The sequence below is a fragment of the Rhinopithecus roxellana genome, chromosome 8 (assembly GCF_007565055.1).
Source record: "Rhinopithecus roxellana isolate Shanxi Qingling chromosome 8, ASM756505v1, whole genome shotgun sequence".
Classification (NCBI taxonomy): Eukaryota; Metazoa; Chordata; class Mammalia; order Primates; family Cercopithecidae; genus Rhinopithecus; species Rhinopithecus roxellana.
This window is the reverse complement of record NC_044556.1, coordinates 15,111,380-15,131,638: the sequence shown is the minus strand read 5'-3', so window position 1 is coordinate 15,131,638 and position 20,259 is coordinate 15,111,380. Positions and strand designations below refer to the sequence as shown.

Genomic DNA, 20,259 nt, shown 5'->3' with positions numbered 1-20,259 from the left:
CACCCGGGCTGAGATGGAGATGGTCAGGTAGGACCTAGCCACATGAACACCTGGGGGAGAGCTGCACTGAGGTGCCAGTCAGCTTACCTTGTTGGAGAAAAGGAAGGAGGCCCCTGCAGTTGGAGTGGCTTGAGCCAGGGGGTGACAGGCAGGACAGGGGCCAGGGTTCAGGCTGTGGCCTTACAGACGATGGTGAGGTGTTGGGGGCTATGCTGTTAAAATCAAATCCTGGGACCCAAGTGGCAGAGCGGAAGTGGGAGGGACGCGAGTTCCCTTGGCTACAGCATCCAGCCGAGGAAGGTGGATGTTCTCTTCTTTTTTATTATTGAAGCCCTTGTAGAACGGGATGTTCTCTTTAGCAGCAACTCTTCATTGACTTCTTGATCAAATGGAGTCATGTCTTACATTAAGTAACAGAGAACCATGCAGGTCAAGGCCAGCAAAGACCCTCAAAATGATCTTCCCTGAACATATGCTGTCATTTTCAGACTGATGGGAAGAAGAGTTACTATAAGAAGGTGTGCATTGATGCGGAAACCCTGGAAGTTGGGGACTGTGTCTCTGTTATTCCAGATGATTCCTCAAAACCGCTGTATCTCGCAAGGTTTGCATCTTTCTTTTTGCTTGACTTCTGCACGTCCTTTCTCATCAAGTAGGAGATGCCTGTTTTGCCAAAATAGCACCAGCAGCTTTTTGCCCTAGATGAAAACCGAAAAGGACGAGTGCCGCTGCCCAGACTCGGTCACTTATCTGCTGGCCAGGTCAGAACTTCTCCCCATGCCCGTCTTGATTCCAGGGTCACGGCGCTGTGGGAGGACAGCATCAATGGGCAGATGTTTCACGCCCACTGGTTCTGCGCTGGGACAGACACAGTCCTCGGGGCCACGTCGGACCCTCTGGAGTTGTTCTTGGTGGATGAATGTGAGGATATGCAGCTTTCATATATCCACAGCAAAGTGAAAGTCATCTATAAATCCCCATCTGAAAACTGGGCCATGGAGGTGAGTGCCTGGTGCCCCTCGCGAGCCCCTGCCTTGCCATGGAGGGTCAATTGCTGACATGTGTTCTGTTTTGTTTTTATTTGTATTATCTTGTGTGTGTGTGTATTTTTGTTTTTTTGGGTTTTTTTTGAGACGTAATTTCGCTCTTGTTGCTCAGGCTGGAGTGCAATGGCATGATCTCAGCTCACTGCAACCTCTGCGTCCCAGGTTCAAGTGATTCTCCTGCCTCAGTCTCCCGAGTAGCTGGGATTATAGGCACCCGCCACCACGCCTGGCTAATTTTTTTTTGTATTTTTAGTAGACACGGGGTTTCACCATGTTGGCCAGGCTGGTCTCGAACTCCTGACCAGCCTGGGAGGCCAGGTGATCCACCTGCCTCGGCCTCCCATAGTGCTGGGATTACAGGCATGAGCCACCACGCCTGGCCTGACACGCATTCTTATCTCCCAAGGGAGGCATGGATCCCGAGTCCCTGCTGGAGGGGGATGACGGGAAGACCTACTTCTACCAGCTGTGGTACGATCAAGACTATGCGAGATTCGAGTCCCCTCCAAAAACCCAGCCAACGGAGGACAACAAGTTCAAGTGAGCACTGGGGCCAGGCTCGGGGTCAACAGGCACTTTCAGCCCACATCGCTCCTGTTTCCCATGTGCTTCCGTCTGGTTGGCTTCCCCCAGTGGCCCCCCAGTTTGTGTTTCTTGCTCACCAAAGGCCAGCCTGACTATGGATGACGCTCAAGGGTGTAGATGGCCTGGAGTTGCTTTAAGTGTGTGGATGACCTGGCATTGGCTTTGTAAGGAACAGGGTTCATCTTCCCATTTCAAGACTTCCCGTGTGTTCTTCAGTGTGTGCCCAGCTTTGGCATGTATTTGGCTGTTTCTTAGATATTTTCTCCTGTAAATGAGACCTTTTATTCGATTCTTTTCTAACTGGGTGACTGCTTTGAGGGAAGCTTTTATTTTTTATTTTATTTTTGAGACAGAGTGTCACTTTTGTTGCCCAGGCTGGAGTGCAACGGCTCAATCTTGGCCCACCGCAACCGCCGCCTCCTGGGTTCAAGTGATTCTCCTGCCTCAGCCTCCCGAGTAGCTGGGACTACAAGCATGTGCCACCATGCCTGGCTAATTTTTTTGTATTTTTAGTAGAAACGGGGTTTCTCCATGTTGGTCAGGCTGGTCTCGAACTCCCAACCTCAGGTGATCCGCCCGCCTCGGCCTCCCAGAGTGCTGGGATTACAGGCATGAGCCACCGTGCCTGGCCAGCTTTTATTTGTTAATGTCCAATGCCCCATGCCTTCTTTTTAACCTCCGTACCTCACTTTTTTCAACTAAAAGCAGCAGCCAGCACCCCCAGAGGAGCAGGTGGCAACCAGGGAGACCCAGGGAGGCCAAGAGGGCTCCCCTGGGGGTATCTGTGCTTCTCTTATAAGTCTCATGCTGGCTTCGGCTTGATCTCTATTTTCATTTTATTTTTTATTTATTTTATTTTTATTTTTTCGAGATGGAGTTTCACTCTTGTCACCCAGGCTGGAGTGCAGTGGCACGATCTCGGCTCATTACAACCTCTGCCTCCTGGGTTCAAGCAATTCTCCTGCCTCAGCTTCCCAAGTAGCCGAGACTACAGGCGCCTGCTACCATGCCCGACTAATTTTTGTATTTTTAGTAGAGACAGGGTTTCACCATATTGGCCAGGCTGGTCTGGAACTCCTGACGTTAGGTGATCTGCTCCCTTCAGGTTCGCAAAGTGCTGGGATTACAGGCGTGAGCTACCGCACCCAACCCCATTTATTTATTTATTATCACCCAACCCCATTTATTTATTTATTATCACCCAACCTCACTTATTTATTTATTTATTTGAGACAGGGTCTCACTCTGTCACCCAGGCTGGAGTGCAGTTGTGTGGTCACAGCTCACTGCAGCCTCGACCTGCTGGGCTTAAGTGATCTTCCTGCCTCAGCCTCCTGAGTAGCTGGAACTGCAGGCATGCACCACCCTGCCTGGTTAATTTAAAAAAACTTTTTTTGTAGAAACGGGGTCTCACTGTGTTGACCAGGCTAGTCTCAAACTTCTGGACTCAAGCAATCCTCCTGCCTTGGCCTCCCAAAGAGCTGGGATTACAGACATGAGCCACCATGCTGGGCCTTGATCTCTATTTTTAAGGCTGTCTTCAGGTCTCCTTTAAGGGCTTACTAGTCAAGAATAATGTTGAATTTCCTCAAATACCTGTTGAGGCTTTATAGAGAGAACAGTAAGAGTCTCTGCTGGATTAAGTTCCTCACCGAGCCGCTCGGGACTCTTGCTGGTGTGTTCTTAACCGTACTCTAGACTCTGTTCATTGATATCTTAGGGTTTTTGTATCAATGACTCAAAAGTGACTTGATTTTCTTGCTATATTCTCTCTGGGCTTTGGTCTCAAATAAGTGCCTTCAGAATGTGAACACAAAGCACAAGAAAGCCACTTCCTTCCTTCTAGCATCTGCAGATGTTTTCTCTTGGTCGCCAGAGTCTCTGGATTAAGCTGGCAGTAGCTGCTGCAGCCACCACTGGCCACCTCAGGGCCTTACGCTTCTGTCCCTTTGTTTCCTTCAGGTTCTGTGCGAGCTGTGCCCGTCTGGCTGAGATGAGGCAAAAAGAAATCCCCAGGGTCCTGGAGCAGCTCGAGGACCTGGACAGCCGGGTCCTCTACTACTCAGCCACCAAGAACGGCATCCAATACCGAGTCGGTGATGGCGTGTACCTGCCCCCTGAGGCCTTCACGTTCAAGTGAGTGCCCCCTCGGAGCAGCTGGGGCCAGGGTGCTCCAGGCCGAGCCAGGCTGGCTTTGTAGTGTCCCCCTCCTCACAGACATCCCCAACCCCTCCGCACCAGCTGTTATCCCAGCCATCACGTTGGCATAGGTGGCAAATAGACAACATAAAGCATGGAGTGTAGACTGACCGCGATGCTATTTCAGAGCAAAGCTGACTGTAAAAGTCAGAACTCACTGGTTTGGCTGGGTGTGATTTCTCACACCTGTAATCCCAGTGCTTTGGGAGGCTGAGGCAGCGGGGAATCATCTGAGGTCAGGAGTCCGAGACCAGCCTGGCTAACACGGTGAAACCTCGTCTCTACTAAAAATACAAAAATTAGCCGGGTGTGGTGGTGCACACCTGTAGTCCCAGCTACTCGGGAGGCAGAGACAGGAGAATCACTTGAACCTGGGAGGCAGAGGTTACAGTGAGCCAAGATCATGCCACTGCACTCTAGCCTGGGCGACAGAGTGTGACTCCGTCTCAAAATTAAAAAAAGCAAAAAAGAACTTAATGGCTAAAGCGCAAGGGACAGCTGGGGGCCCTCCCCAGTTCTGCCTCTGCCCAAGGACACCTCCTCTCCGTCCCCTGCTGTGAAGTGGGAGAGTGGGATCTTGGCTGCTGGGGCTCAAAGGGTTGAGTGAGTTGAAAGTGCTCCATACAGTACCTGGCTTAAAGTAAAGGCTTAATGAACATGAGTTACTTCTTGGTAAGAGGGAATTACATCAGATGACTTAACTGTGTTGGAGGATCGAGGCTCTTCCAGGAAAAACCTAAAGCCACAGATCGTTTCCACACTGATGCATTCTATGTTTTTGCTAAGAATAAGTGCGTGGTTGGAATCACAGCCCACATTTTCCAGATGCTTTCCCAGCTCACAGTTCCATTTCCCTAGAGCCCCAGCTCCCTTACCTTAGTTCAGTTAGTGTGAATTATGAGACCTGGAGAAATAGGGTCCCTCCAGCTTTGGCACAGTTAGGGTGCATTACCCCCTCTGGTTGTCCTTGATTGGAAGGGGACACCTACCTGTAGTATTTTCTGCCAGGTGCTCCTGGCAGAGTGGGAGACTCAGCACAGAGGTGCCTTTGGGGCCCGTCAGACTCCTGGGAGGCCTAGTGGGGAGAACATGGCAGCCGCCTTCCCTAACGGCAGGCCCTCTCCAAAGAACAGCTTTTCCACACTAGTCAGACCTCATTCCCATTGCCCCAGACCCCTGTGTCGCCTTAGATTGGCCTTCTCCAGTGTCTCTTCTAGATCAGAGCCTTAGGGTAGCGTAGGTTGTATCATAGCAACAACCCCAAATCACAGTGACTTAAAACCACAGAAACTGGACTGGGCATGGTGGCTCATGCCTGTCATGAGTTCAAGACCAGCCTGGCCAACATACCTGTCTCTACTAAAAATAAATTAGCCAGGGTTAGTTGGGTGTGGTGGCGGGTGCTTGTAATCCCAGCTACTTGGGAGGCCGAGGCACGAGAATCGCTTGAACCCGGGAGGAGGAGTTGCAGTGAGCCAAGATCATGCCACTGCACTCTAACCTGGGTGACAGAGTGAAAGTGTCTCAACAAAAACCACAGTAGCCACTGTCTTGCTCACACGAGGTGCCCATCACAGGTCAGCAGAGAACTCCGCCTGTTGTGTCCCTTGGATATCTGGGCTGCTGGAGTCAGAAGCCCAGCAGCTGGGTTGCCAGTCTCTGAGCCCAAGGGAAAGCACACAGGACATTCCCCAGGCAGTGACATGCTCTTAGGTCACTTCTGCTCATGTCACATGCCAGGAAACACAAGATGCCAAGTGGTCGGGAGGCAGGAGCCTGGGGTATTTGAGCAATGTTGGCCACCACCATAGCCAGTAATGCACAGAGGGTAAATGCATGCTTCAAACCGTGAGACTGAATCTCCAGCTAAATATTTTTTTATTCTTCAAGATGGAGTCTCGCTCCGTCACCCAGGCTTCAGTGCAGTGGCACAATGTCAGCTCACTGCAACCTCTGCCTCCTGGGTTCAAGCAATTCTCCTGCCTCAGCCTCCTGAGTAGCTGGAATTACGGGCGTGTACCACTGCGCCCAGCCAATTTTTGTATTTTTAGTAGAGACAGGGTTTCACTATGTTGGCCAGGCTGGTCTCGAACTTCTGACCTTGTGGTCCACCTGCCTCGATCTCCCAAAGTGCTGGGATTACAGGCGGGAGCCACAATGCCCAGCCTAAATCATTTCTTAAGGTACACACCTACCTTAATTCATCGGGTGTTTGACTTTAAATGGCTATTGTCACAGGTCAGTCATGCCTGACTGACCACTGCAAGGTGGAAGGTTCATTGATGCTAAGTGGGTGCTTCTCTGCAGCATCAAGCTGTCCAGTCCTGTGAAACGCCCACGGAAGGAGCCTGTGGATGAGGACCTGTACCCAGAGCACTACCGAAAATACTCCGACTACATCAAAGGCAGCAACCTGGATGCCCCTGAGCCCTACCGAATTGGTCGGATCAAAGAGATCTTCTGTCCCAAGAAGAGCAACGGCAGGCCCAACGAGACTGACATCAAGATCCGGGTCAACAAGTTCTACAGGTCAGTGGAGGCCTCTATTCTTCCACGAGGCCACAGACTCTTCTAGAAGGCTCTGCCTGAAACAGGGTTGTGACATAGCACCCACAGTTGTTCTAAGAGTTAGGTTGAGTTAGCTGTTTTTCCAAGTGTTTCTGATTATCAGTGGGCATTGATAATGACTAGAATTCTAGTTCCCAGCCCGCACTTTTAGGTCTTTATTTTAATGTTGCAGAGCCCTTTTTCCAAAAGAAATCCTTAAGCTGGCTGGGCGCTGTAGCTCACGCCTCTAATCCTAGCACTTTGGGAGGCTAAGGCAGGAAGATCACTTGAGTCCAGGAGTTCAAGACCAGCCTGAGGAAATGTAGTGAGACCCTGGCCCTACCAAAAAAAAAAAAAAAAAAAAAAAAAAGACTAGCTGGGCGTGGTGGCACACACCTGTAGTCCCAGGTACTTGGGAGGCTGAGGCTGGAAGGATCACTCAAACCCAGGAATTTGAGGCTGCAGTGAGCCATGATCCCACCACTGCACTCTGGCCTGGGTGACAGCCAAACCCCATCTCAAAAGAAAAAAAGGGTAGAGTGTCTGGGCATCCACACCCCAGAGCTTCATCTATGACTGTCCAGGTTCTGTCCTACTGTCCCGACCTGTTCCCAGGTCCTCCTTTCTGTCTCTAGGATTTTTTCTCTTTCCTAAGCTTTTGGCCTATTACGTTTTCTTTTTCTTTCTTTCTTTCTTTTTTTTTTTTTTTTTTTTTTTTTGAGATGGAGTCTCGCTCTGTCGCCCAGGCTAGAGTGCAGTGGCCGGATCTCAGCTCACTGCAAGCTCCGCCTCCCAGGTTCCCACCATTCTCCTGCCTCAGCCTCCCAAGTAGCTGGGACTACAGGCGCCCGCCACCTCGCCCGGCTAGTTTTTTGTATTTTTAGTAGAGATGGGGTTTCACCGTGTTAGCCAGATGGTCTTGATCTCCTGACCTCATGATCCGCCCATCTCGGCCTCCCAAAGTTCTGGGATTACAGGCTTGAGCCACCGCGCCTGGCCCACGTTTTCTTTTTCTAAGACCCGAGTAACTGGTGGTGATTAGGCATTAACCTGAAACTAGCCTGTACAGGAAGGTATACACTTGCCTCACCTCTTAGCTAACATAGATCAAAGATTTCCTGAAGCCTTTGTAATAACAGGAAATAAGGGTTCTAAGTGGTACAGGTGAGAGAAACACACTCTGGAGAGGCTGCTACCGGCAGGTGGCCACAGCAGGGCAGGGCCAGGCGTGCAGAGCAAGCAGCCAACCTGACCTAACGGTTGGGGTGTCTTTACCTGGCAGTTCCCTAATTGGGGGCGAGTCTACCTTACAGTTCTCTCATGTGGGGAGGGGATATCTTTACCTGCGGTTCCCTAAATATGGGGGGAGGGGGTCTTTACCCTATGATTCCCTAACTGAGGGGGCCTTTACCCTGTGGTTCCCTAACTGCGGGGGGGGGTCATTATCCGGGGGTTCCCTAATTGTGGGGGAGTCTACCTTGCAGTTCCCTAATGTGGGGAAGGGATATCTTTACCCTACGATTCCCTAACTGGGGGGGGTCTTTACCCTGCGGTTCCCTAACTGGGGGTGGGGGGGGTCTTTACCCTGCGGTTCCCTAACTGGGGGGGGTCTTTACCCTGCGGTTCCCTAACTGGGGGTGGGTCTTTACCCTGTGGTTCCCTAACTGGGGGGGGGTCTTTACCCTGCGGTTCCCTAACTGCGGGGGGGTCTTTACCCTGTGGTTCCCTAACTAGGGGTGGGTCTTTACCCTGTGGTTCCCTAAATGGGGGGAGTCTACCTTGCAGTTCCCCAGTGTGGGGAGGGGATATCTTTACCCTGCGGTTCCTTAACTGGCAGGGGTTCCTTACCCTGTGGTTCCCTAAGTCGGGGGATCTTTACCTGGTCTCCCTAACTGGGGGTGTCTTTACCTGGTGGTTGCCTACCGGGGGGGGGGTCTTTACCCAGCAGTTCCCTGAGCACCCTAGGAACATGGTGCTGTTTAATTCGGCATAAGCTCACCACAAAGGAGAGCTCCTAACGAGGCCTCTCCCGCTCGCAGGCCTGAGAACACCCACAAGTCCACCCCGGCGAGCTACCACGCAGACATCAACCTGCTCTACTGGAGCGATGAGGAGGCTGTGGTGGACTTCAAGGCCGTGCAGGGCCGCTGCACCGTGGAGTATGGGGAGGACCTGCCTGAGTGCGTCCAGGTGTACTCCATGGGCGGCCCCAACCGCTTCTACTTCCTCGAGGTGGTGCCCCTGCTTGCTAGAGGGAAGGCTTCGGGGTCAAAGTTGTCCAGAAGGAGTCTGATGTCGGGTTATGCACAAGGCGGCTTGGCTGCAGGGTTTCAGCTTTTGTAAGAAGTGGGTGGTTGGCTGACGTGAAGCTGTTCTGCAGGAGCTTTACGGGGGTCTGGGCAGGGTTCTCCGGAGCACAAGTTGTATGAGATTCAAGTAGTTCCGGAGTTTAACACTCCTGGTTTTTAAAAAGCACGTCATTAGAGAACATAACGTTTTAGTGTCTTGGTGCAACTGAATGTTGAGGACCGTGAGGCAGCCTCCACCAGCCTGACTGGTGTCTTAGTATGAGTTGGAGAAAATACCCCTGCTCCTGGGTCCCTTGGTCCAGGTACCCACGTCCAGGCCCAGCCCACATGCCCGTGCAGGTGGCCCTGGTTATGGAGAGGGCCCACTAGTCAGCTGATCAAGCTCATGGCTTGTAAATTGTTGGGGCTTAGCCTTTCCTTGTTGTTATCTTAAAACGATACATCCACGTTTTCCCAGGCTTGGGATTATTGAGGATAGCTCAATTGGACAGCAGATTCTGTATAGCACTTTTTCCTGTTCTAGAATGAGTATTCCCAAGTGCACTCCAATAGGCATTTCAGTGTCAGCCAGATCAAATGTTAGTATTAATAAGATGGATTGTTTTAAGTTTCCATTGTGGCAAAGTCACACTACTCTTATTGGTGGCTAACTGACCATGCCCCACTGAGGGAGAAATTAAGTGGCTATGAAATTGCCTTCTTACTAGTCTGTGTTAGAGAGGGGACCAGTGCGCTTCTCTCCCAAACGATTGCAGTTCTCTCCTTTTCAGGCCTATAATGCGAAGAGTAAAAGCTTTGAAGATCCTCCCAACCATGCCCGTAGCCCTGGAAACAAAGGGAAGGGCAAGGGAAAAGGTACGTCATTGTATGAGTTTCTTTTCAAGTCATTCTTCTGTAACTTGGAGGCTGCCTGTGAATCCCTCAGTGTAAAACCACCTCTGGTGTTACCAACTCTGGGACAGCGAGACTGCCTGAATTAACAAGGTGCTTGAGAGCAAGGTGGGGCTTGGACTCTGAGGACCAGGTTTAGCCTCTGGCCTGTCTCCCCCAGGGAAGGGCAAGCCCAAGTCCCAAGCCTGTGAGCCTAGCGAGCCAGAGATGGAGATCAAGCTGCCCAAGCTGCGGACCCTGGACGTGTTTTCTGGCTGCGGGGGGTTGTCGGAGGGATTCCACCAAGCAGGTGAGTGCCCGTAGGCTCCATCTCTGAACACCTGGTGAGCCCAGACTGGGCAGGTGCTACCTGCAACGACTTCCAACCCTGGTCACCTTCCTGACTCAATCTCCTTCCAAGGCCAGGCACGGTGGCGCACGCCTGTAATCCCAGCACTTTGGGAGGCCAAGGTGGGAGGATCACGAGGTCAGGAGTTCGAGATCATCCTGACCAACATGGTGAAACCCTGTCTCTAATAAGAATACAAAAATTAGCCGGGCGTGGTGGCAGGCACCTGCAGTGTCCCAGCTTCTCGGGAGGCTGAGGTGGGAGAATCACTTGAACCTGGGAGGCTTGCAGTGAGCCGAGATCACGCCACTGCACTCCAGCCTGGGTGACAGAGCAAGACTCTGTCTCAAAAAAAAAAAAATCTCCTTCTGGAGAGTTGAAAGCATGGCTTCGACCTTGATCCGCCAGGCATCTCTGACACGCTGTGGGCCATCGAGATGTGGGACCCCGCGGCCCAGGCGTTCCGACTGAACAACCCCGGCTCCACGGTGTTCACAGAGGACTGCAACATACTGCTGAAGCTGGTCATGGCCGGGGAGACCACCAACTCCCGCGGCCAGCGGCTGCCCCAGAAGGGAGATGTGGAGATGCTGTGTGGTGGCCCGCCCTGCCAGGGCTTCAGTGGCATGAACCGCTTCAACTCACGCACCTACTCCAAGTTCAAAAACTCGTTGGTGGTCTCCTTCCTCAGGTAAACAGGTAGAAGCCCCCCAGTGTTGACAGATGGCCTGGGGCTGTGCCGCATGTCAGCAGTGGTCATTTTCACCCTGCACTGAGGCTTCTGCCCCCTGGAAACTCACAGCTCAGCTTTCAGTAGGGAGAGACTTTGATAACATTCACAAGGGGCTTCCGGCACAGTGGGTCGTTCCTCCCCTCTGTCTGTGGAGGTGACTCCTGCAGTCTCTCCTGCCCCTACAGCTACTGCGACTACTACCGGCCCCGGTTCTTCCTCCTGGAGAATGTCAGGAACTTTGTCTCCTTCAAGCGTTCCATGGTCCTGAAGCTCACCCTCCGCTGCCTGGTCCGCATGGGCTATCAGTGCACCTTCGGCGTGCTGCAGGTGGGCCCCGGGGCCGGGGCGGGCAGATGGATGTGGCCAGCACATGACCCGGCCAGCAGCCAGGGGCTTCTCACCAGGTAGCTCCCGGTTCCTTTCCCTCGATGGGGAAGGGTGAGCAGCCCACCACGGAGCACCGCGGAGCGGTTGAATCTGCATGAGGGAGGGGAAGTGAGGTGTGCAGAGACATGTGTAGGCAGCTGCTGTTCGATCGGTTTAAAAGACAGTTTTGCTCTGGGTAACTGCACATACAAACCCCGACAGATGGCCGAGGGTTGCACTCCAGGTGGCTGTGTCTGCAGGGACAGGGGTGGACATGGTCTGTGGGGCCCAGGCCTTATCTGAAAAGCATCCCCCATCCTCTGTATCAGCTCAGCAATTGAGGGTATAACTAAAAATGAAGCAGCTATTCAGATGCTAGCACAGGATGTCTGCCTAAGTGGGCAAGCACTTGGCTACCTGGTCTCCTAGTTCAGCCTCAGGGTGACTCAGGCTCAGCAGGCAAGACTTGTCACAGCCACGTTCTCTGTCCTTGTAACCACAGCCATTAGGGAAGTGGCAGGGCTCCTGGTCTCCAATGTTGTTTTCCCTGAGTGCTAAGACCTCGGGGCCCTTGCAGTGCTTTCAGAGCTGGCTAGACTTGCCCGCAAGGTTCGTTCCCACCTTCCCCAGTAGTTGTCCCCTGGGCTCAGCTGCTTTTGTTCTTTATCTGCTCCAACCTCCTCTGACCAGGAGCATACCTGCTGGGGTGACTGGGGATTCTGCAAGTGCCCTCCGCATCGGCCAGCCGCTCCCGAGTCAGGCTGCTGACCCCAGGCCTGGGTCTGGCCAGTCCAGTTGGGAGTGTCCCACTGATGGTGGGGGTGTCTGTCCTTCTCCACCACAGGCCGGTCAGTACGGCGTAGCCCAGACGCGGAGGCGGGCCATCATCCTGGCCGCAGCCCCTGGAGAGAAACTTCCCCTGTTCCCGGAGCCGCTGCACGTGTTTGCGCCCCGGGCCTGCCAGCTGAGTGTGGTGGTGGACGACAAGAAGTTCGTGAGCAATATAACCAGGTAGGTGGCACCGGTCACTCCTCCACACACTGCCGAGTGGGCCTCAGTAGCTCATAGGGCCCGTGAGTGCTCCCTGGTGAGGTTTAGGGAGGAGAGGATGGTACGGCATCCATCCTGCCACACGGTGCTCTGCCACCCCCCTTCTCCAATTCTGACCCTGCGTCATCTGCTTCCCTAGTAGATAGCGCATGTAGAGCGGCTGGCTGCATGCTTGGCTATGGTCATCCACAAAGTCCACGCCATAACCCTGTCCCCTCTTCCAGATGGCATCCAGGCACACTGCCACTCATGTGACCTCAGGCAGTGTGCTGTGACCTCTGGAGAAGGCCATGTGAGCAGGCAGGGGGCGGCACCTGTGACGAGGGGACAGCTGCTGTGTGCATGCCCAGAGGTGTCGACCTCCTGCTCTGTTGCAGGTTGAGCTCAGGTCCTTTCCGGACCATCACGGTGCGGGACACAATGTCCGACCTGCCAGAGGTGCGGAATGGAGCTTCAGCACTGGAGATCTCCTACAACGGGGAGCCTCAGTCCTGGTTCCAGAGGCAGCTCCGGGGCGCACAGTACCAGCCCATCCTCAGGGACCACATCTGTAAGGTAACGGCACCCCGACAGAGCAGCTCCTCCTCGAGGCCCAGCCTAGCAGCCTCATGGGAACAGTCAGAGCCTGCCCAAGGCTCAAGGGGGACATGGAATCTGATCCCAGGCTCCTCCTCCTGAGTCCTCAGCCCTTGCGTGACCCCTGGCCTCTCTCCCACGGTCATGGGAAGTGTCAGAGCTCCCGCACTCCTGGACTCAGACTCGGTCTGGAATGGTGTCAAGCCACTGCCCACCCACCACTGCCTTCCCCCCTCGCTGCCTCTTCCTGCATGTTTTCCCAGGATGCCAAGACCAGCCCTTTCACCATCCCCTGGCACCACTCCCCTTCCTCCACCCTAAAGACTCAGCTTAGATTCCCACGCTGTTCTACCCCTGCGCTGCCTCAGGTCTCTGCCATGGCCTTGAGCCAAGTGCAACATCCCCGACTGTCTCTTTCCCGATGGGCGTGAGCTCCAGGGGGCTTCCTGGTCACCATGGTGTTCCCAGCACCCAGCCCACCATGGATGCTCAGATGCTGCTTACACAAGGTGACAGCTGGGTCCCCCACACTCTTTCAGGACATGAGTGCATTGGTGGCTGCCCGCATGCGGCACATCCCCTTGGCCCCCGGCTCAGACTGGCGCGATCTGCCGAACATCGAGGTGCGGCTCTCGGACGGCACCATGGCCAGGAAGCTGCGGTATACCCACCATGACAGGAAGAATGGCCGCAGCAGCTCTGGGGCCCTCCGTGGGGTCTGCTCCTGCGTGGAAGGTGGGGCCTGTAGGTCGTGGTTCCCGATGGGCTGAGGGGGAGGAAGGCAGAGCCCTGGGGCTTTGACCTGTGAACGTGGAGGCCAGGGCAGGGCACAGACACACCAAGCCTGGGTGTCCCAGAGAAGGTAGCTGCTGACCATGTTAAGTAGTAAAAGCAGGCTGGGTTGGTGGCCACACCTGTAATATCAGCACTTTGGGAAGCACTTTAAGGCGGGAGGATCACTTGAGCCTGGGAGTTTGAGGCTGTAGAGAGCTGTGATTGTGCCTTTGCACTCCAGCCTGGGGGAGAGAGTGAGACCCTGTCTCTAAAAAGAATTGAATGAATGAATGAATGAATGAATGAATGAATGAATAGATAAAATAAAATAATAAAATAAATGAAACAGGTCAGGCACAGTGGCTCAATCTCTGTAATCCCAGCACTTCGGGAGGCCGAGGCAGGCAGATCACTTGAGGTCAGGAGCTCGAGATCAGCCTGGCCCAACATGGTGAAACCCTGTCTTGACTAAAATTACACAAATTAGCTGGGCGTGGTATCACACGCCTGTAATCGCAGCTATTTGGGAGGCTGAGGCAGAAGAATCGCTTGAACCCCATAGGTAGAGGTTGCAGTGAGCCAAGATCGTGCCATTGCACTCCAGCCTGGGCAACAGAGCCAGACTCTGTCTCAAAAAAAATATATAGTAATAATAACAAAAACAGTGCCCAGAGAACGAGGATTGTTGGCTGCTCCACCCCAGGGGTCCCCTTGCACAGGAAGTACCATCTCTGCCTCCCAAAGCTCTAAGAGCCACTGTCCCCCGTCCAAAGCCTATACCCCATCCCGTAACTGCAGCCTCATCACTGTCCTCTCTTCCAGCCGGCAAAGCCTGCGACCCCGCAGCCAGGCAGTTCAACACCCTCATCCCCTGGTGCCTGCCCCACACTGGGAACCGGCACAACCACTGGGCTGGCCTCTATGGAAGGCTCGAGTGGGACGGCTTCTTCAGCACAACCGTCACCAACCCCGAGCCCATGGGCAAGCAGGTAGGTGGGGAGGGGGTGTCCAAGGGCCTGAGTCAGGCCCTGTACTTGGAGGCCCAACTGGGTGGAGGTGTGGGCTTAGCCAATTGGAGGACAGCACCCCAGGACCCCAGGCACCTGGCCTCCTCTGCCTCCTGCCCCCTCCGTGTCCATGGGACAGGCTCGTAGGCCAAGGCCACGGCCGGACGCTGCCAGGTTGCCATTTCCCTCCCTGTCCCCCACGGTGACCTGGCCTGAGTGCTACTACCCTCACCTGCTGCGCCTCTTGCCCCAGGGCCGCGTGCTCCACCCCGAGCAGCACCGCGTGGTGAGCGTGCGGGAGTGCGCCCGCTCCCAGGGCTTCCCCGACACCTACCGGCTCTTCGGCAACATCCTGGACAAGCACCGGCAGGTCAGTGGGGCGGCACCCACTGGGTCTGGACGGGAAGGAGGCTTCTGTGCCTGTCACTGGGTGGGACTGGGGCCAGCACAGTCACTTCTGACACCTGCTGGCTGCCGGGTAGCCCCAGCACTCGCAGTAGGATGATGGCCCACAGGAGGGACGGGGCTGAGACATCCGAGTCAGGCTGTATCCCTACGCTGGTTCCTTACTGTTTGTCTTTGAGTCAGAGATTGAGCCAGAAGGACAGTCCGTCACACTAAGGGAGCAGGCTAAAACCCACGGTGGCGACAGCTCACTCGCTGTAGGTTCAAATGAACTAGCACCTTAATTCCTACCTGCTTCTCAGGTGTCAGGTTGACTTAACGAGTTAGTCTATGAGTTAATCTTAGTTAAGTGTATTTTCATCAACACAGGGCACGTGCATAGCTTAAAAACCAGTGTCCAGGGTTCTTGTGGAAACCACGCTTCGCCCCTCCCGCCGAATCCGGTCCTCAGGAAGCAGCCAATTATTTTTTTAAGATGAAGCTTTGCTCTTTCGCCCACGCTGGAGTGAAGTGGCGCGATCTCAGCTCACCACAACCTACACCCCCCTGGTTTCAAGCGATTCTCCTGCCTCAGACTCCCAAGTAGCTGGGATTACAGTTGTGTGCCAACACACCCAGCTAATTTTTGTATTTTTAGTAGAGACGGGGTTTCACCATGTTGGCCAGGCTGGTCCTGAACTCTTGACCTCAGGTGATCTGCCTGCCTCGGCCTCCCAAAGTGCTGGGATTATAGGCGTGCGCCTCCGCGCCGGCCAGGGAAGCAGCCACTCTTAGCTGGGAGCGAAACGTGTCTAGGTAGCCCATTTGTCTTTTTTTTTTTTTTCCTGAGACAGAATCTCACTCTGTCGCCCAGGCTGGAGTGCAGCGACATCATCTCTGCTCACTGCAACCTCCACCTCCCGAGTTCAAGCGATTCTGCTGTCTCAGCCTCCCGAGTAGCTGGGATTCCAGACATGTGCCACCATGCCCGGCTAGTTTTTGTACTTTTAGTAGACAAGGTTTCGCCATATTGGCCAGGCTGGTCTTGAACTCCTGGCCTCAACTAATCCACCTGCCTTGGCTTCCCAAAGTGCTGGGATTACAGGCGTGAGCCACCGCGCCCAGCCCCATGTGTCTTTGTCTCAGGTCTTTCCGAAGCTCTTCAAAGGCCCAGTGAACTATGGCTGTGGGGTGGGACGATGGGCCAGTTGGAGGATCCGAGGACCTTGTGCTGGAAGGGCTTTGGGCCCATGTGAGCAGGACCAGAACCCCTCCCCAAGGGGCGCAGTGCCCAGGTTGTCCTGCATCTGAGCAGGGGCTGGCAGTACACCTGACCCCGGGCCTCGGGCCTGGCCATCCACATCAGGCATTGCCCTTCTCCCCTCCCACAGGTGGGCAACGCTGTGCCACCGCCCCTGGCCAAAGCCATTGGCTTGGAGATCAAGCTCTGTATGTTGGCCAAAGCCCGAGAGAGTGCCTCAGGTATGGTGGGGTGGGCCGGGCTTCCTCTCGGGCCTGACCGCCCTCTGGGGGTACATGCAGGGGCAGCTGCCAGCCACCGCTCTGGGCTCTGGGACTCGTGTGGGTCACCCATCTTTCTGAAGGGGCTGCTGTGAGGATTGAGTTGCACGTGTCGAGTGCTTAGAGCAGGCGCACTGCACACAGCAGGCCTTTGGTCAGGTTGGCTGCTGGGCTGGCCCTGGGGCCATTTCCCTCACTCCTGTTCAGTGAGTCTGGCTTAGCAGGCACCTGCCTCAGCTGTTCACTCGAGCCTCTGGGTCTAGAACCCCCGGGACCGTTTGAGGAGTGTTCAGTCTCCATGAATGTTCCCTTAGCACTCTGCCGCTTATTGGGTCCGCTGTTACATCAGTACGTTAACATTTCCTGATGGTCCATGTCTGTTACTCCCCTGTCATGTAGCGTGATACCGTGCGTGTTCCCGAGAGTGACTTTTCCTTTTATTTCCCTTCAGCTAAAATAAAGGAGGAGGAAGCTGCTAAGGACTAGTTCTGCCCTCCCGTCACCCCTGTTTCTGGCACCAGGAATCCCCAACATGCACTGATGTTGTGTTTTTAACATGTCAATCTGTCCGTTCACATGTGTGGTACATGGTGTTTGTGGCCTTGGCTGACATGAAGCTGTTGTGTGAGGTTCGCTTATCAACTAATGATTTAGTGATCAAATTGTGCAGTACTTTGTGCATTCTGGATTTTAAAAGTTTTTTATTATGCATTATATCAAATCTACCACTGTATGAGTGGAAATTAAGACTTTATGTAGTTTTTATATGTTGTAATATTTCTTCAAATAAATCTCTCCTATAAACCACCCTGGGTGGGGACTCGTGATTTACATGGGGCTTCTGGCTGAGGCCAGACAGGAACAAGCTCCCCCACACTGAAGGCGACCCACATGGAACGTTTGAAGCTAGCACATGTTTGAAGCTAGACACTCCGTGTGTCTGTTTGTTCAGAACTGAGTCACATGAGTTGATCCCCATGACATGCAAATGGAACTTCCTAGTGTAGCTTCCAGGAAAGCCATTTAAAGAAAGTCTTGGCTAGCCTTCCCCATGGCTGGTAGCCCTTCTTTGGTCTGGAGTGGGTTGTGATGCCTGGCAGTAGAGCAGCCATCCTGTGACCATGAGGCAGAGCTCTGTGCAGCGACTGGTCGAACAAGGAGAGAGAAGTCACCACTGAGCTGCCCTTGGAGCTCCTATCCCAAAGCAAAACCCCTTCTTTAGTTGGGTTTTTTTCTTTTCAAAGGTTTTTTTTTTTTTTTTTTTTTTTTTTTTTGTTGTTGTTGTTGTTGTTGTTGAGACAGGGTCTTGCCCTGTTGCTCAGACTGTAGTGTAGTGGGGCAGTCTTGGTTCAGCGTAACCTCTGCCTCCTGGATTCAAGAAATTGTCTTGCCTCAGCCTCTCGAGTAGCTGGGATTGCAGGCGCCCATCACCACGCCCAGCTAATTTTTGTATTTTTAGTAGAGATGATGAGATGATGTTTCACCATGTTGGCCAGACTGTTCTTGAAATCCTGATATGATCCACCCACCTGGGCCTCCTAAAGTGCTGTGTTACAAGTGTGACCCACTGCACACAGCCTCCCATTAGCTTTTTTATTTTTGGAGACAGTCTCGCTCTGTCGCCCAGGCTGGAGTGCAGTGGCGTGATCTTGGCTCACTGCAAGCTCCGCCTCCTGGGTTCACGCCATTCTCCTGCTTCAGCTTCCCGAGTAGCTGGGACTACAGGCGCCACCACCACACCCGGCTAATTTTTTTGTATTTTCAGTAGAGACGGGGTTTCACCGTGTTAGCCAGGATGGTCTCGATTTCCTGACCTCATGATCCGCCCGCCTCGGCCTCCCAAAGTGCTGGGATTACAGGCTTGAGCCACTGCGCCCGGCCGACCAGCATTTTTTAATAGTGACATAACACTTCTGTGTGTCCAGTGGCCACTGGATGTACCCCTTCTCTGTGGTGGCCACATGACTGTCTTTGCTGGGAGATCCCTGGGCATTTGGGATGACTGCCCCAGCTCAGTCATCCTGGCTCATGTCTGTGCCATACAGAGACCTCCCAGTTTTAGGAAGTCAATTTATTTCTATTTGTCACTCTTAGTTTTTTGTAGCCTGTTTATTTTTGAGATGGATTCTCACTCTGTCGCCCAGGCTAGAGTGCAGTGGCATGATCTCGGCTCACTGCAACCTCCGCCTCCCGGGTTTAACCCTGCTTCCTTAGCCTCCCAAGTAGCGGGGATTGAGTAGCTGGGATTACAGGCGCCTGCCACCACATCCGACTAATTTTTGTTAATTTAGTAGAGACAGGGTTTTGCCATGTTGGCCAGGCTGGTCTTGAACTCCTGACCTCAAGTGATCCTCCCGCCTTGGCCTCCCAAAGTGCTGGCATTACAAGCATAAGCCACCACACCCGGCCTTTGTAGCCTATTTAGAAATGCCTTCCCTCCCTCCACCAAGAGATCTTAAACATGTATCTTCTTCCACATTTCTGACATTCCCATTTTAACACATGAATCACTTTTGTAAGGACTAAAAATGGGAATCTCAGCTTATTTTTTGAATAAGACTGATAGCAAATGCACACAGCAAAGTACAACAGCTCAGCCTGACATATGGTAAAGTTCCCCCATCCGAGATTTTTTTAAAATATACTTTCTGCTGCTATTTTAAGCTAAAAAAAATCATTTTAAAGTATATAATGAGTATAATGAGTTTTCTTTTTCTGGATTCCGAGGCACCTTGATCAAGACAACCGAATCCTTGTTTTCTCACAAGGTCACACTATGCATTTTGCCCATGTACCTATGATCTTTTATTTTCTATTTTTCTGAGACAGGATCTCGGTCTGTCACCCAGGCTGGACTGCAGTGGCCTGATCTCGGCATGTGGCAACCTCCACCTCCTGGGTTCAAGTGATCCCCTGCTTCCATGTAAGCCACCGCGCCCTATGGTAGTGTCTATTAAGACTGCCTATACAAAACTTAGTGGGACATGGTGGCATGTGCCTGTAGTCCCAGTTACTCAGGAGAATGAAGCAAGAGAATCGCTTGAGCCCAGGAGGTGGAGTTTGCAGTAGCAATCTCGGCTCACTGCAACCGAGATTGTGCCATTGCACTCCAGCCTGGGTAACACACTGAGACCTTGTCTCAAAAATAAACTGCTTTGGGCCAGGAGCGTTGGCTCACGCCTGTAATTCCAGCACTTTGGGAGGCCCAGGCAGGTGGATCACCTGAGGTCAGGAGTTCAAGACCACCCTGGCCAATAGGGCGAAACCCCATCTCTAGTATAAATACAAAAATCAACCAGGCGTGGTGGTACATGCCTGTAATCCCAGCTACTCGGGAGATTGAGGCAGAATCGCTTGAACCTTGGAGGCAGTGGCTGCAGTGAGCCACGATCACGCCACTACACTCCAGCCTGGGCGACAAAGGGAGACTGTCTCAAAAACAAAACAAAAACTGTCTCACACCTCGAAGGTTGTCTTACCTAGGAATCTCGCTTGTTCCTCTGTTTTTGAAAATTAGGGTAGAATATGAAATACGCAAGTCCTAAGTGTTCAGCTTAAATTTCGAGAAGCGAATGTAGCACTGTAGACTACGTCCTTATCGAGATGGAGAATGTCTCTGTCACCTCAGGTCACCTCGTGCCTATTCCCACTTGATCTTCCCCTTCCCGGTCCCTGGGCAGCCTCCCATCCAGTTTTGTCTCCATAGATGACATTTGCCTGTTCAGGCCAGCATGTGTGCTTGTGTTTGGGATCTTTCAGCATAAATGCCTTTGGGATTCATCCATGCCATTAATATGTGTATCAGTTTTGTCCTTTTTAAAATATATATTTTATTTATTTATTTATTTATTTATTTATTTTTTTTTTTTTTTTTTTTTTTTTGAGACGGAGTCTTGCTCCGTCGCCCAGGCTGGGGTGCAGTGGCCGGATCTCAGCTCACTGC

At 52.9% G+C, this 20,259-nt stretch overlaps 1 protein-coding gene across 4 annotated transcripts in view; it reads left to right on the top strand.

Annotated features, from left to right (window-relative positions):
- DNMT1 (DNA methyltransferase 1) overlaps positions 1-17,124 on the top strand; it is a 62,331-nt gene extending 45,207 nt beyond the window's left edge. For 2 of the 4 annotated variants that reach the window (XM_030935924.1, XM_030935925.1), the window contains 17 exons: positions 489-604; positions 797-1,001; positions 1,453-1,586; positions 3,594-3,767; positions 6,138-6,359; positions 8,417-8,609; positions 9,457-9,541; positions 9,738-9,866; positions 10,314-10,596; positions 10,824-10,965; positions 11,849-12,015; positions 12,432-12,609; positions 13,170-13,374; positions 14,227-14,393; positions 14,665-14,781; positions 16,187-16,277; positions 16,768-17,124. In XM_030935924.1, coding sequence (XP_030791784.1) covers positions 489-604; positions 797-1,001; positions 1,453-1,586; positions 3,594-3,767; positions 6,138-6,359; positions 8,417-8,609; positions 9,457-9,541; positions 9,738-9,866; positions 10,314-10,596; positions 10,824-10,965; positions 11,849-12,015; positions 12,432-12,609; positions 13,170-13,374; positions 14,227-14,393; positions 14,665-14,781; positions 16,187-16,277; positions 16,768-16,802 — 2,643 coding nt within the window. In that variant the 3' untranslated portion in view covers positions 16,803-17,124. The remainder of the gene's footprint in view (positions 1-488; positions 605-796; positions 1,002-1,452; positions 1,587-3,593; positions 3,768-6,137; positions 6,360-8,416; positions 8,610-9,456; positions 9,542-9,737; positions 9,867-10,313; positions 10,597-10,823; positions 10,966-11,848; positions 12,016-12,431; positions 12,610-13,169; positions 13,375-14,226; positions 14,394-14,664; positions 14,782-16,186; positions 16,278-16,767) is intronic. The other 2 variants (XM_010373784.2, XM_010373783.2) reach the window with 2 other exon arrangements.
- The last annotated feature ends 3,135 nt before the right edge of the window (positions 17,125-20,259 follow it).